This window comes from Ruditapes philippinarum, unplaced genomic scaffold (assembly GCF_026571515.1).
Source record: "Ruditapes philippinarum isolate M1 unplaced genomic scaffold, ASM2657151v2 ctg696_1_1_1_1, whole genome shotgun sequence".
In the NCBI taxonomy this organism is placed as follows: domain Eukaryota; kingdom Metazoa; phylum Mollusca; class Bivalvia; order Venerida; family Veneridae; genus Ruditapes; species Ruditapes philippinarum.
In genome coordinates, this window is record NW_026854942.1 from 97,780 (window position 1) to 115,411 (window position 17,632).

The 17,632-nt window shown below is 32.2% G+C and overlaps 1 protein-coding gene across 1 annotated transcript in view; it reads right to left on the reverse strand.

Annotated features, from left to right (window-relative positions):
• LOC132741544 (protein sidekick-2-like) overlaps window positions 1-17,632 on the reverse strand; it is a 70,462-nt gene that overhangs the window by 23,609 nt on the left and 29,221 nt on the right. The window contains exons 4-6 of the mRNA XM_060729733.1: window positions 8,475-8,774; window positions 7,692-7,819; window positions 7,052-7,283 (exon numbers count right to left, since the gene is read on the reverse strand). Of these exons, the coding sequence (XP_060585716.1) occupies window positions 7,052-7,283; window positions 7,692-7,819; window positions 8,475-8,774 (660 nt within the window). The remainder of the gene's footprint in view (window positions 1-7,051; window positions 7,284-7,691; window positions 7,820-8,474; window positions 8,775-17,632) is intronic.

Consider the following 17,632-nt stretch of genomic DNA (forward strand, 5'->3'; position numbering starts at 1 on the left):
TTCATCAAAAATAAGTGAGGGATTCTTGTCAATAATAATATCTTGATCTTGTCGAAACGAAACACAAGATCAACATATTACTTTTACATTCACACGAAATAAAAGTTTGTTTACACATTTGATATCAATCCAGGTACAATCAAGATATAAAGCAAAAGAATGCTTGTGTATAAGTAAGATACAGTACCTAACTTGTATGATAAAGTTGACCTTGTCAATATTAAAAACACAAAGTCAACTTATGTAATTTATATCACTTTAGTGTATCTTTAATACATTAATACTTTATCAATTTTACCTGTTTTACATATCAAGAAAACATACACAAATCAAGAAACATACACATATCAAGAAACATACACATATCAAGAAACATACACAATATCTGTATACTAACTATAAATAACTATAAATCTATATAACTATTTAACTCTGCTTACGAACTATATATAATTTCTCTCCTAATCTGAAAAGCTCTAGATACAAAATTTGCAAGTTTTCGAGTTAATTTTTCTTTATCTGTATTCAACAATTCCAATAATTTTTGCATATTCGGGCGTCTCCAATAATAGGACGGGATAAAACGTTGTCTCAATTCAGCATATACATTGCATTCTAATATAAAATGATATTCATCTTCTAAAATACCACATGCATAACAGATTCTTTCATTTATAGGTGTACTATTTGGTTTTGTCCATCTACCAGTTTCAATATGTAATCTATGTGAGGACACCCTCAGACGTGCTAGTTCGCAATAATATTTTTTAACATTAAGTAAACTGAGGTATGGTTGCAATTTAAAACATGATATTTGTCTGTAAAATAGCGCTCTACTGGAATCCTGTAAACGACTTGACCAGTTTTGAACAAAATGATCTCTTAATCTTTGTTTTACCACAAATAAAAACATATCAATATTTCCAACACTTTGCATAAGCCAGGCGTCATGGAACCCTAAAGAACACAAAAGAGACTTAACTAAGGAGCACCAATTTGCTTTATTAGGATGGTTTTCGAAATCAGTTTTCAATAGATTATACACTTTATATACATATTTGTTACTTTTTGTATGAATAATTTTTATCCAATATTTCAAAACACTATAATGTCGAAGTACTTGAAAGGAAACTCTACCAAGCTCACCATAAACAAAATCGTTTTGAGTGCTTTTTTTCACACCTAAAATACTTTTGCAAAATTGCATATGCACTCTTTCTATATTGTTACCTGTAACAAAACCCCAAACTTCGCTACCATAATTCAAAATAGGACTAATCAGTTTATCAAATAACTCAAGTCTATGCACAACAGTAATATTAATAAATCTATACAGATATTTATTCATCTGGAAAATAGCTTTCATTGCTTGACCTGCAATAGTTTTTTGTGCTTCTGCAAAAGACCCTCCGGTCGTGAAAACTATACCTAAATATGTAAACTTACTGACAATTTCAATAATAGAACCCTTTATACATGAAATTGCAATTTTCAGGTACTCTTCCACCTCTTCTAAAGATCATTACCTTAGTTTTAGTAGGATTTACACTTAGTTTCCACCTATCGCAGTAGGCTGAAATAATATTTAGACTTGTTTGTAACTCATCTTTGGTATAAGCAAGCACTACAATATCATCAGCATATAAAATTAAAAATACTTTAAACATATTAACATCTATTCCAGGAACATCACTTTTGATAAAACTGTCTTCTAAATCATTTAAAAACATGGAAAAAAGAAAGGGAGATAAACACTCTCCTGACGGACGCCTAGTGAACATACATACTCATCACTTAGTTCATTACAAAACTTTACTCTTGCTTTTTACTGACGAATACATTGAACGTATGAATATTTAAAATGTGACCACGTATGCCAAGCTTAATCATCTTAAACCACAAGTTATCTCTAACAATGTAATCAAAAGCTTTAGTAAAATCGATAAACGCACAGTAAAGTTGTCTCCCATTATTAATCATGTGACTTATTAAACCATGTAGCACAAAAATATTATCTACAGTACCCATATGCGATCTAAAACCTGCTTGGGCCTAAATATAAACACTGTATTATTCTGCCCAGTTTGACAGTCTATTATTTAATATTCGGGTAAACAATTTTCCAAGAACGTTTAACAAAGTTATACCTCTGAAATTATTGACATCATTTAAACTACCTTTTTTGTGTAAAGGAATAACGAAACCTTCTGACCAACTTTCAGGAAAATAGCCAGTCTGAAAACTTTTGTTAAATATTATAAGTAACGTAGGCATTGGCATTTGTTTACCATGTATAAAAATGTTTTTAAAAAGGCACCTGGACCACCACTTTTACCAGATTTAAGCTGTTTAATAGCTTTTGTTATCTCCAAATCACTTATTTGTACATTTAATTCATCAAACAAAACGTTAAATTCCTCTCTTTCATATCTTTCAATAAAATATATAACATCTTCATCTGGTGTATAAAATGGATCGTCTGGGTTATTCACAGACTTAAAATATTGAGCAAAAGTGTCTAATTGTACATTTGACTGCTTAACACCAGCAGTCCCTTTTAACATATTCCAATAGAGTTTTGCATTATTAAATTAAGCTTGTGTAAGTTTCAAAGACTCAGCTTTGTCAAAATCATATCTACATTTCCTAATACATGTTTTATATTGTGACCTGGCATTAAACTAATTCTATTTTCTTCGCTTTTATTTAATCTAAATCTATTCAACATTCTATTAAAAATAATTCTCTTTTCATGACAATCTTCAGTGAACCAAGGCTGATCCGAATATACTGCATTATCTTTATTATTAACACCGATATTTCTCTTAAACAAAGGGGACGCAACTTCGTCCAAGATACTTGAAAAACTATCTACACATTCATTTATATCATGCATATCCACAGCAGAATTTATTTGCACGTTTAAACAATTAAATTTCTGTCTAGATCTTTCTGACAACAATTCATCTGTATAAACTGATTTTAAATCACCTGACCATAAATATTTATAACTAACATGATCATGGCTATCGTTTATATCTACATTAATAGGATTATCAAATTCAAGTACAAAATTGATTAAACAGTGGTCCGATAAAATATTCGGTTCTGAAACATCAAAACGTTTAACAGATTTTAAAAGATTTTGCGTACCAATAACATAATCAACTTAACTAAGGCCTCTATGGCCAACAAAAGTATATCGCCCCATTCCCTTATCACTGCCGACACGACCATTAAAAATGCGCAGACCTGTCTGTTTACAAAAGTCAAGTAACAAAATACCATTATTATTCGTGTGGCCTTTATCTTGTGAATGGCTTTCCATAACGGTATCAATCACATAATCATCTGGTAACATAGTCATGTATTTAAAATTATCGTCTGTTACATAATCTGGATTATCAGACGTGCGTGCATTCATGTCTCCACAAATCAATAGTTCAAAATCATTTACTAAGGTGGAATAAAGACTTGCAATATAATCTAACAATCTGTCAAAAACATTTGAATCTATCATCGATTGTCTGCTACTATCATCTGGTATTACATAGCATAAACATACAAACAAATCGTGCGTTAATGATAACTGAGAACCCTTAATTTTTACACATATAATATCGTCGTTACTTTGAAAAACAAGTGTTTCATTCGAGACAAATTTATTTCGAACATATATAATAATGCCACCTGATGATCGCTTACTATTTTTCTTAGTCTCAGTTCTATTTAAAACATAATGTTCAAACCCAGACACATGCAGTTCTGAAAAAGAATTTGTCCACGATTCTGTAAATAAAATGATATCATTTTCATTAAACACTTTCTTTATCTCTTGTGATAATAGTTTATTTGTTCTTTTTGAAACAAGGCCTTGTACATTTAAAAGCGCACACCGTAGCGAGACCTTCTCCTGTTTGTCCTAATGTCCTTGATTTTCACCTGTGTTTATCACAGTGCTATTTTTAGACATCTGGGTTGACCCAGTTGTAGATTTCACATGCTCCTGGTTATTTTTAGCCACACTGGAAAACCGATCACTAGTCTGTGTAGTATTGGCGCATCTCCTGTACGGGCTAGCGGAATGTAAGCGCCTATCCGACCGTGAATTTGCACGAGAAATACGTGTACGACCTCTCTCAGTTAAAACTGGGTTTCCCATAACATGACTTGTATTTGTGTCACTGGTGTTTACACTCGCTTGCGAATAAGGGATATGAACTACAGGCCCGTTATTTAATGTTACAGTGTCTGTGCCTGATGTAACGGATTGTGTATCGAGATTTAAATACACTGGGGTAGTTTCTGCCGTATCGGACTGGCTAGTATTACTTACAGTATGTGGTGAAATTCGGTGCTTTGGACTACAGTTATTATCATCTAAAAGTGTCACAAAGGAATTATTGCACTGAATATAAGACACTGATGTCTTAAACTAAATTGCTATTCAAAGTGGTATATTTATGACATATGACTGAAGAAGCTTTTAATTGAACAGACGATGATTTGTTACGGATTTCTAATTAAGTGTCACTGTGATCCTGGCCAACTGAAGCTACTGACCTTAAAACGAAAAGGATCATAAACTTAGCATGATGCATTATTAAGTAATTGATCGACAAAGATACTAAACAAAATATTGCTTGGTCTTAGACCTAATTGCCTTTATCTTATGATTTTAAAATCTACAATGCCACTACCAAATCTCATAAATCACGGCTTACTTTATCTCAAGCTATTGATCCAGCAAAGATTGTACATTAAGTATCAATGATTCCCCGAACATTGCCCTTATAAAAAAAATTACTAAAAGTTTATCAGTGTGATTCAATCAGCGCAAAATAACGTTCCGCTTTTAGATCTAACCGTGACCAAATATGAAATCATTTCTGGTGTGCTTTCACACAACCAATCATCGGCAATCTTTCAGAATTTTGAAAGCGATGTGATTTCTAATTTTAACCCTTCGAAAACCAATACTGAGCAGGTAATCTTCACGATTTCTTGAGCAAACATGACATTGTCAATATAGCCGAAAGGAATCTGGCAATCTAATCATGCCCATTCAAAATTAACTCTTTTGTTTCAAATTAATTTGTGAAAAAAATACTTCAAATATATTTTTGTAACACAAATCAATAATTTGTTTAACTTCCACGGATAACAGTACTTTTCATGCCTATGTGAAAACCGATTTTCTTGCATGGCTAAACAATTTTTTTCAGGAAATCCGAATAATAAAGAAGGCGAAACATATACGGTCCACATCAGATCTACATTAAAGGAGTAAGTAAATCTGAACTAAAGTCAGATTAAAAGGTAATATGTTTTACATTAGCAATGATCCTATCAAGCTGCATAAACTACAGCTTAATATGATAATTCACGATGCATTTACTATGCCCCATAACTTAAGCAATTGACCGGCAAGTCCTAGACTTAATTATTTCAAAACCAATAGGGCTCATCTGTTGGGATCAGAGACTATAAAAGTACTGTAACATGAGCCACAGGTCATTCTTTCTCAAGATTTTGATCGAACATCGTTTTTAATGAAAAAGTATTTGGTTCTTTGCACGTATAAAACAAGAGGGCCATGATGGCCCTGAAGTCGCTCACCTGTATATAGGCCCCCAGAGTGGGGCCAGTTTAAACCTCCTTTTTTAAACAAACTTGGTAGACACCCATTTGAAGATGTTTCATGCAATGAAATACATCTAAGGTCTAACATGTTGAGTTTTTAAAAAAAAAAATTTAAGTTTTAACTATACACATATAGTTAAAAGCAATTAAACCCCTAGGGCGGGTCCAGTTTTGACCCCAGGGCTTTTATTTCAACAAACTTTGAAGACATTCACTAGAAGATGTTTCATGTTTAATATCTAAACTTTAGCTATTTGTTTTGTTTTTTTCAAAGAGGATTTTGAAGTTTTTGCTATACACATATAAGGAAAATTAATGTCCCCCGGGAAGGGCCAATTTTGACCCTAAGGCTTTTATTTGAACAAACTTTGAAGGCATTAACTGGAAGATGTTTCATGCTTAATATCTAAACTCTAGCTATTTGAGTTTTTTTTCAAAGAAGAATTTTTAAGTGTTTTGCTATACACATTAATAAAATCAGTGACCCCCGGGGTGGGGCCAATTTTTACCCCAGGGCTCTTATATAAACAAGCTTGGTAGACATCCATTAGAACATCGTTCATGCTAAATATCTTAGCTTTAGCTCTTTGGGTTCTTTAAAAGGAGATTTTATAAGTTTTTACTATATGCATATAGGGAAAATCAATGACCCCCTGGGGCGGGGCAACATTTGACCCTAGGGCTTTTATTTGAACAAACTTGATAGACACTCATTAGAAGATGTTTCATGCTAAATATCTTAGCTCTAGCTCTTTGGGTTCTTTAAAAGGAGATTTTATAAGTTTTAACTATATGCATATAGGGAAAATCAATGACCCCCAGGGGCCGGGCCAATTTTGACCCCAGGGCTTGTATTTGAACAAACTTGGTAGACACCCATTAGAAGATGTTTCATGCTTAATATCTTAGCTCTAGCTCTTTAGGTTCTTTAAAGGAAGATTTTTTAAGCTTTTACTAAATGCATAAAGGGAAAATCAATGACTGCCGGGGCGGGGCAAATTTTGACCCTAGGGCTTTTATTTGAACAAACTTGATAGACACTCATTAGAAGATGTTTCATGCTTAATATCTTAGCTCTAGCTCTTTTGGGTTTTTTAAAAGAAGATTTTTTAAGTTTTTTTCTATTGGTTGCCATGGCAAACAGAGTTCTGCATGGAATTAAATTCTTTAAACAATTTTTAAAGGTGACCACCAAAGGAACATTCCTGTGAAGTTTGGGTGAAATTTGCTCAGCGGTTTATGAGGAGATGTCATTTAAAGTAAAAGTTTACGGACGGACGGACGCCGGACGGACGCCGGACGAAAAGCGATCACAAAAGCTCACCCTGTCACTTTGTGACAGGTGAGCTAAAAACAACAACACAAAGCCATTATCGTATTGGAGTATAGTGATTGATTTTTAACTTACCTGTTACTGTGTAAAAAAATCTTGATGTTAAATTAAGTTGAAGATTTGTCGAGACATGATACAAGGACACCTTAAAAAGACCGGTTTTAGTTCCAGACCCTGATGCCTCAATATGCTCAAATCCAATTGTTCTCTGTCCGTTCACATCAGTGTCGCAATTAATACAAGAAGAGTTGTCTATCGTGTCGATAATGTTTGTATCATATATAACATATCTTTCTTCCAATCCACCCTTGAACACATTTAAAATAAAATATTGCCATAATTATAAAATGAGTTACTTTGTATATATTAAAAATAACATAATATTATATTTGCACGATAGCTGTTTTGTTGTGGTACAAGAACCAATTTATGAAATACAAAACTACTACAAATTACATTCTCTACTGGCGTCCAGCATAAGACTTATAAAAAACTACCATTACATGTACTGTTTCGCATTTCATCGATGTAATAAAAACAATTGTCAATTTGCATAATTTCACTTTGAATGATCGAACCAAATAAACTTATTTATGTCGTCGTATCAGTGACTTTTTTGTAAGACTAAGTACTAATTTATTACAGCGATGATAGCCGTACAGTTTTCAGAACAAAAGTATATTAAATAAAATAATGCAGAATACATTTTACTTACAACAATGATATACCAATCATACTGCACGTCCAAGTAACCAGAAATACAACCAGTTTTTACAGAAATAATACCGTTGCTATTGTTCGATCCTGGCTCTGTCATTGATGTTGGGAAGGTCGTATCAAATACTGAAATAATACGTTTTTGTTTTAAATGTTATATGTTTTTTCGGAAGAAGTTCGTCTAGGAACGTCTGGGAAGTTTATTGACCATTCTAAAATTAGTATTGTAATAAACGATCTATAAAAAATATGTAAGTTCAAATGTTAAATACAATGTAATCTAAAGGATTACCGGAAACAAAGTTTTTAGTTGAATGCCTCGAATATTTGTAACGTGTTTACAAATTTGCACTGCTATATAAATTTCATTAATTCTTGAGCGAATAGCTAATTCAATAAATGAGTTCAAGTGGACATTTTATAAGTTTTGGTAAAAAAAAAGAGACTGATAGCTATGTAAGATATTATGATTAATTAGTTCAAATGATATAAGATTTAAAAAAAATCTTATATTTGTGCACATTTATAAAGCATAAATTAATGTATTCATAAATACACATATGTGTACTGAAACACTACAGTTTAATAGAAACCTATCTTGTAGTGTTTATAGATGCTAGAGCTATGACAAAATTCCAGATATAACCTATGCGTTTGTTTACTTATTTTGATTTTATTTGATTTATTTCTATTTCATAATAACTTTTCTTTTTCATTTAACTCAATACAAAATATCAAAAAATAAATATATATAACAACAAATAGTGAAAGAAGTACCCACCTAAAGACGAAGGGATAATCGACTGCATAATGCTACCATCGCTTGTATCTTTACATGTTATTTTTGTACAATTACTATAATCATATGAATTGATAGTCATCTTATAAACGTTTTCAGTCGTGTTCATTGAGTAACTGTATCCACTGTATTGGGGTGCGCATATAGTAGACAATACACAATTTGAATTAAACGTATCGTCAATCAACCAGTCTATATCTGTTCCCGGTGCGTTTTGACATATACATGTCACATCAGATTGTATCAAAGGATTTACGCTGTCACATGTAACATCGATAGCAACTTAAATAAAAAAACACATTCAACTTAAAAAGTTGACAATCATTGTGTGCATAAATATAACATTATTCTTTTACATAAAAAATCAACTATTTTATCACTGTCCATTTCCAAATTTATTTATTGTTTTGTAGAGTAAACATGTCATACTCACCAATTGCTCTTTGAAGTAAATGCAACAGCAAGATCAGTTTAGTTATAGATTGCATGGTTAACCTAAAATTAGACAAAAACATATTAGAAAAACGACATAAAGTAGCGTGCGGTAGTTAATGCTAGTGTGGTATTAACATCTTTTGAGTAGGAGTTCTAATCAAACTTGATGAGATCCTGATACAAAAAGGTACTTTTTTGGGAAAAAATGTCTTTAATTGACACGAGCTGTTTTAAGGTTGATACCATTCGAATATTTGATGAGCAAACTGCAGACAAGGTAAGCATGTGGAGATGTAGATAATACGATATGTTGGGTAATAATTGGTGATTTTATCGCAAAATTTTACCAGACACTTCTAGCCACATTTATCATTCCTATGCTTGTTAATGCATCCGGACCTTTTAACGTTATAATCCCATATAACATTGACAAAATCAATTATATCAATACCATACAATTATTCAATATTCAATATTCATAAAGTATTATTTGCTATAAATATGTTACATGTTTTACGCAATAAATATATTGAATATATTGAATATTATGCTGACATCATGCGCCGTTTGGAAGGTATATCTATAAAACCTTCTTTTATGCAAGTGTCGTTTCTTTTGTGCACAAGCATGTTTCATTTTGAAATAAAAGCAAATCAGCAAACATGGATACACCTTAAACTGTTAAAGTATTATACAACCGTTGACCTTAATGATAATGAAAATAGTTGTTTACTCATATTCGTGTTTTGTTTGTTATGTTTATACGATTTTATGTAGGACAGCAATAATTATAGAGAAAAACCTCGAATTTATGTATCGGTTGTCGTAACTGTCGAGATTATTAACACAAATATATATATTGTCGTTTTTTTTTAAATATTCTTGTTGGCAATGATAACCTAAAGAAAATATTTATACAATCATATTTGTAAAGATTGACCTATCCTTTAGTCAAATTGAACATTGATTTTTATAAGTAGTCGGTTAGCACTTAACATATTAATACATCCGTATAACAATAGTCCTTCAATTGATTACATTGTCGATCATCTAGATATTATCTGCATGTTATTGTTATATTAAATCCTAATTATATTGCTTAATCTTTAACGTATTCATTCCATTGTTCTAGTGTCTTAATTTTTTAATACTTAATCAAATAGGCCATATTTGGTTAATAAATTCAAAAAGGTATCCTTTAGACAGGAGATTGGTAATGCAGTATTTAAATGTAGCAACAATTATTAATACTGATATCTGCACGTTCGTGTTGCAATATTAGTCTATTTCATTTTCTGTTTAAGTCTGTAGGCTATCACGATTTTCCTGAAATTGTTCCAAAATTGATTTTAATATCTTTAGGAACTTGTGGTATATAAAGGGAAACCTCCTTGTAAAGTGTTTTGAAAGATATATATATATAATTCTTATTTGAAAATGAAGGAATACAAATAAAAGCATTTGTGCATCAAAATGTATTTTGATCTTTCATACAATCAAACTTTGATGGGTCATTTTTACTTATTTTTGCCTCAGAACAGCATATTCCCTCATTCATAAGATAATCAAATTATAAAGTTACATTGATTTGTTTATTACAATCTTGTAACATGTTTACTAATTGTGTTACATGTATATAATTTGAAATGATATGTGCAGATATTAATTTTTCCATCTACGTTCATATTCTCACTTTAAATCTATAACTATAACAAAGAGCACAACATAAATAGTGTTGCATACATTGTTCATCTTTGTTTCTTTTAAAGTATAGCATAACGTGTAGAAATCGTTAACATCTGTTATTTAAAACAAGCTTCTATTTTGAAAAGTTCAATCTCCTTTTTTTAAAAGCAGCGGACCTCCAGATGAAAAACTGCCGTCGTACTAATATTTCAAAATCCTCCTTTAAAAAAACTTTACACTTTAGTTGAAAGAAATCGAAATGAAAAGTTTCATATTTTAACATTATTGCTCTAAAAACAAACAGTTCGCTTTTCCGCTAACGAGAAATACCTTTTCTTATTTTACTACGGTATTCTTACATCCGTTTTTTTTCTATTATCACGTGATTGCACAAGACAAAATCGCGACCTGTGCTCCGGAACGCTCGGAATCCGGGATATTTTCCGGACCACTGTTGTGACACGTGACCGTGTTAAATGCATTTCCGTCTCCTTTTTATATTGCCTACTGCGTTAGTAACGTAGTAGATTATGAAAAAGAATATCCCGAGCTTTTGTCAATATTCTTTCTTGAATTAAGGTGTCAATAATTATGGATTTATACAATAAACCTTACCAGATCAGTTTTTTACCGTTTAATTGAAATAATTTATTATTTATTTCATTTTTTTTAAATTTTACCATGTGTGACCATTTCGCCAAACTCATTCAATTCAGTGCATCTTACATCCTTTATCTCCTATCATTTATTTCAAGGGTGGGGGTAATACGTCAAGAAAACACACTGAAGGTCAACGGAGAGCGATACATGACCGTAGGGGCCATTTTTTAAAATTTACAGAACATAATTAAACATAGAAATACGAGTCGTAGTACCTATTACTGTGTGTAACAGTAGATAAAATAGATCAATGTCAGTGGTGAAAATGTAATGGTCGATACGAAAAATATGAAACCTAAGTCTTATTAAAATTTCCATCAGGAACACCCTTTCAAAATAAAATCATGACAGAGAATCATTGGATCCGGTTTTGTATATAATGGGTTACATAGATAAACTCTTAACAAGAAATACATTGTTCGAAACGATTTGACCAGAAGTGAATGAAATATCTAGAGGAAAAGACACTTTTGCTATTAATTTTGTTTATCTATTACACGAACTAAGAACAAGTCACAATATATATTATTAACTGTATCGAGGGAAAGTATTTTAATAGAAGAAATTACTCCTCAAAGCACTTATCACTTTACTAGTTTGTTTGTTTGGATTTTACGGCACGTCAACACATAACTGGCCATATCGTGCCGAATGCTATAATAAACTTGCTGCTGAATTACAAATGAAATGCATTACTTCAGGTATGATTAAGATATCAAAATAGTTCACACATGGGTATTTCAAAAGCGAACACAATTAGTCAAATATACTTACAAAAGGAAGTATCAAATCAAAGCGCATATTTTAAGTATTATTTATTAAATATAATTTTATAAGGCGTACCGAATACCGATTTTTCGGCCATCTAAGGTTTGCTTCGGATTTCAGCATTTCAGAAGAACCTCCAAACTAGCAGTTGGTATATGAAACTGATTGTTAGCCGACCTATATATGTGCCAGGTCATTTAGTTTGATGAATTTGCAGTAATAAGATACAAGTTATGACAAATAAATAACTTAATTGAAGCCCATTTATGTAGATAAACGTTAAGAAAACTTTAAGAATATCGATAATAAATCAAACAAAAACGCAAATTACTTTTCATGATGTTTAAAATAAGGAAATTAACAGATAAGATAAAGATAAAATAAACAACATCTTACCTTTAACAACTTCTATGTCACTTTATTTATTATACTTTTTGTATTTCAAAAACATAACAGCTGCGAATAAAATCCCTCCTATGTATTTATTGGATTCAAGTTACAAATCTACAATAGCATGTTGATTTCAAACGTGACTTATATAGAACAATTAATAGACATAGTTTACAATGAACTGATCGATAATTATATTATAGCATGTTTAACACATTAAATTAGTGTAGGTTTTTGACAAATTTGTCACTTATTGTGGAAATATAATGATATCGATGAATCTCGATCTTTGTTCGTTGTATTTTTTTTTTCGAAAGTAAAAGATAAACTAGACACCATTTAAGAGATTGTTTTCAACGATTGACCATTTTTGAATCAAAATTGGCAACAGTACTTTTAAAAATTCAACCCTACTTTTGTGTTTTAATAAGGTTTAAATATAAAGCTTAGATTATTCATTAATGTTCCTAATTAGTACGTCGTGTATTGTGTGTAACTTTATCGTATGGATATGAAAGTTATAAAAATTATATATTACTTTAAAACATTGTTTTAAAAACATGTGCTTTGCAATGCGTCAAAGTACCAGCGCGGTATTTAGCTCCTTAAATTGATATAATTGCCCGCGAATCATTAATCTAGCTTTTAAAGGTTATAATATCCTCCAGTATCATACCTGATATTTCTCTTTGTAATTTCTTAAAAGAGTGGGGACGTCCGTGGCCGAGTGGTAGAGATCGTTGATTTCATTCCTCTCAGCGATGCAGGTTCGAGCGGCAAAAGCGTTGCAGGTTTCTACATGTGAGAAAGCTTCCAAGCTAGCTTATGTCGCTCTTAATCTTGTCATACAATCGGCAACATCGGTACCTTAATATTTCTATATTTTTGTGAATATGGCCTAGTAAAGTTGGTTCGTTGGATTTTAGACAAAGGGCCGTAGGTCTCTTTCCGTTTAACTAGTGGAGAATAATGCCATTTTGTGCATTTTACCAGACATAGGCTGACACCTGAGTACAATAAACGACCTTCTGTATAATGCCTGAATAGCTTCCAAACAGGACATAATTCTAAGTACCGAGCGGGATTCGAACCCAATGTGATAAAGTCAACTTAATGGATGTCAACGCACCCGAATAAATTTAGAATACTCTGAAGCGTTGGGCAAACTGTTTCACAGACCTTGCCGGAATACAACTGTCGCGGCGCTCATATAAGTACATTTACGTTGTCCTTCCTATTATTCAAAATGTTCGTATTTATCATTTTAATTTAGCCGTGCACTCTAAAGGTATAATATCATTAAGCTATACGATTGAATGAATGATAAATTTTGAATGTAGCATTTGTGAGTTGCTTTTAGTACAATACCGCAGAATAATGTTTTAATATACAAACCTAACTTGCTTCTCACACACCAAACACAACAGTGAATACAATGCACTACCTTAAAATACATAACCCATAAACTGGAGTCTCACCTTTACTACAAATAACGTAACACAAACATATATTTCGCCTGGTAGCGCTGCACAATAGCTACGAGAGACCGTTTATTACACCAAAAACAAACAATTGTATCAATATTTGTGACATTATATGTATACATATTATAATGCAGTGACATTTACAGTATGTTAAAAGATCTCTCAATAATAAACATCCGCGTCATCAGAAAACACGACGTCCAGGAAAACAAACAGAGAATGTTACTCTGATAAAACCTGTGTCCAATTTAACAAGTTCAGTGCCTTCCTCAGCGGCGTGTGTGGACTTCACACAAAATATTAAATAATATAACATGAATGGTCTAATAACCTTTCAACTAAAACATATCCTTATAACAACATTTCACCAAAGTTAACCTTTAATAACCACTATTTATTTATTTATTTTTAAATTTATGAACTTGAAATTTTAAAGCACGTGTTTATTAGCAGTGGTGCACGCTAGAAACTGATACCTGTAACTCTACCTATCCCAATGTTATCATACCATTCATTTCGATTGGTCAGTTTGTAACAAAACAATCAAACATTGGTCATGTGACTTATTCAATCGTAACGTGCAGACATAACTTTACCGCTATACTACGTAACGCGGTAAAGTAAAAATTATTCACCGCTATTCATATAAACAGAAAAAAGACACAACGCTATTCATATTGAGAAAAAGAAAAGAAAAATAAATAAATAAATAAAAGCTTCAAGAATTGAACTTGTCTATTTTAAAAATGCAGAAATACTATGTCGTGGCCACAAGTTACTAAGTCGTGGGAACGAGATAACTTAGTCGTGCGCACGGGATAATTAACCAATTAGAATACACTATATTTATTTTGATTTTTTTTTATCTTAACAACTTACTTTTTCATGCAACATTAATCTTTTAAAATACTGAAGATCTTCACTTTGAACTTGTCTTTAGGATCATATTAAAAAGTCACCTTCCAAGGCCCATCAGACAATAACTTTGACTATAGCTCTTTGTTGGGACACTTTTGTGATCGAATTGGTCAGTTTGTACGTACTTACGCCTGTTTACCTTATTTATACGATTACATGAGAAGGAATAAGTCCTGGCTTATTTTGTCATTTTGCATTTTTACATTGTCCATGGACACTAGATAGCCTATGAGGATGTTTGAGGTCAAGGTAACCATTAATACTACATGTAAAATCCTTGTCTGATGAATAATTTTGAAGGAATAAGCCATGGTTTATATAACCTAGAAAGATCATTGCACCTGATCAGTAGATGACATCTTATAATTTCGAGGTCATTTGGTCAAAAATCAGTGTCACAGTGACGCTAAATGTAAAATAATTGACCAGTCAAGAAGTTGTATAAATGGCATTTTTACAGGCTGGTGAAGTAAGGGCATCCTTGTAGTACAGAACATGTCTAATTAATTCGGGAAATTCATATAAATGATGTAATCTAATTGGTTATTTATCTCGTGGCCACCACTTAGTAACTCGTGGCCACGCCATAGTATCCCGTGGCCACGACATAGTATCTAGTGGCCACGACTTAGCTATCTCGTGGCCACGACTTAGTAACTCGTTGCCACGACATAGTATCTCGTGGCCATGACATAGTATCTCGTGGCAACAATATCCCATTTTTAAAGTAAAACTGTTATGATTTAATGAACACACAAATCAATATTTACCGCGTTACAGAGTGTCGAAAAGAGCAGCACCATTCAAATACATATTTCAAATAACTTGTAGTAATTGTAATTAAGTGTTATTAGAAATTAACTTTATATACTAACTAAAACAAATATTCATGAGTCAGCCATTTATCTATAACATAAGTTAAATTATTTCTCGAACTATTTTTACTGGTCTTTAAAATCACAGATATTGATATAGGGGTCGATATGTCTTACCCACTTTGGATCGAAAAGTCATGCAAAAATGGGTTTTAGAGTCAATTGGTCTAGAAGTCATCTTAATATCCTAAGGGGTCGAGAAAACAAGGCGTCTAAAGGTCTTACTGGCGTTTGAAATATACTGTGATACACCCAATTGAATCCATGTTCGCAAACATGCTTTATCTAACACCAGTGTTTCTGCTTCATTTGTATCTCTCACCAGACATCGACAGCAAATTGAATGTATTTCATTTAAATGCTGCAAATGTCTACAAAGGAACAAATCTAACTGATTGTGACTAAACAATTTGTTTTATAGATTAACAATTAACACGAATTATTATTGACATAATATTATAAACGACTGTTGAGAATGATTTGACCGAAAGTTATACAACTGTTCATATATACACATCTATATTAACACATCATTATCAACGCTTTTCGGGGAAAAAAAAGAAAACGCTAAGGAAAATTGTAAAGATCATGTTGATAAAAACCCACCGAAATCGTTTCCAGATCAGTCGTACGAATAGTGCTTACCCACGATCTGGCGTACTATATTTGATAAAACGGTATCCGGAACTTAATTGATGCTTTTTTCCGTATTCATAACCGCTCTCGCCACAAGAAGTATGGACTAAACTTGAAAGACGACACGATTTTTGTAAAGTATATTTATAATAAGCTGTTAAAAATATACCACTGTCAAATTGCATTCAACAAAAAGTACACATTTCGTAGATATCTTAGTCTTCTTAGTGACTTCTGAATGTGAAGACCTGAACGACTTGAACGGCATGCTGCCATTGTTCTCAATTCCTTATGTTATGAAGTGGTAACAAACTGACGTGCAACATAATAATTATATTAGAATTTAACCCTTTACCTCATGAGCATTTTGTGACAAAATGGCTGTTTTCCTTGAAAAGCCACCTGTTACAAGTTAAACTGCTATAAAACTATCTAAAAGTTTCAATACTGATTAAACTTGGCACAAATGTTGACTGGACCATTGCCTTTGTAACAGCATGCACTATCCTAAATTTTCTGTTACCATGGCAACGGGGGACGTCTCAAAATTGCCAAAATTCATTATTTTTCGTTTTTTCTCCATCAAAACTAATTTCAAAGTGTTGCAACCTCTCAATGGATTAATATAGAGTCAAAGGCCTTTCTGCGTTGGTTACATGTTACCTTAAGATCGACCTGAGGCCTCTTATAGCCCCTCACATGTTCGAAATTTTCTTGGCAATGAGGGGGGGGGGGGGCTACCATTTTAAACACCAACAAACAGAAGAGGGCAAATCCTCCCCTCTGGCATCCCTTTGATACACCTTTTTGATAGGGTTGCGTCGAAAAAGTGATCAATTTTTTTAAACAACATTTCTCAAACGAAAAACCGTATTGGGGCCTAAATAGGACATTTTTTTCACTATATGAGGCCTCAGAAAGAAGAGGGAAAGATGGTGAAACGCCGTCAAAACACCTCTATATGAAGTAAGGGGTTTAGGAGTATGTGTTAAGCTTATACGATCAGAAATATTTTGAAGGGATATTTTCATTTCATATTCTTTCTGAGCTAATGATTTTCTTTAAATATAGATCATTATATTGTAATAACTTGTGTAATTGCACAGTTATATCTTGAGCAATAAAAAGACACTATAAACTTAGTAACAGCCTTTTTCAATTCGAAAACAAATAAAAAATTTTTTTTTTTTGTTTCTTATCATTAGGAAAGTAAGAATCGCCAATGAGATTAAACATAATGTGCCCTCAACATTTTTACTAGAATATGCGACCATTACTATACATGCGT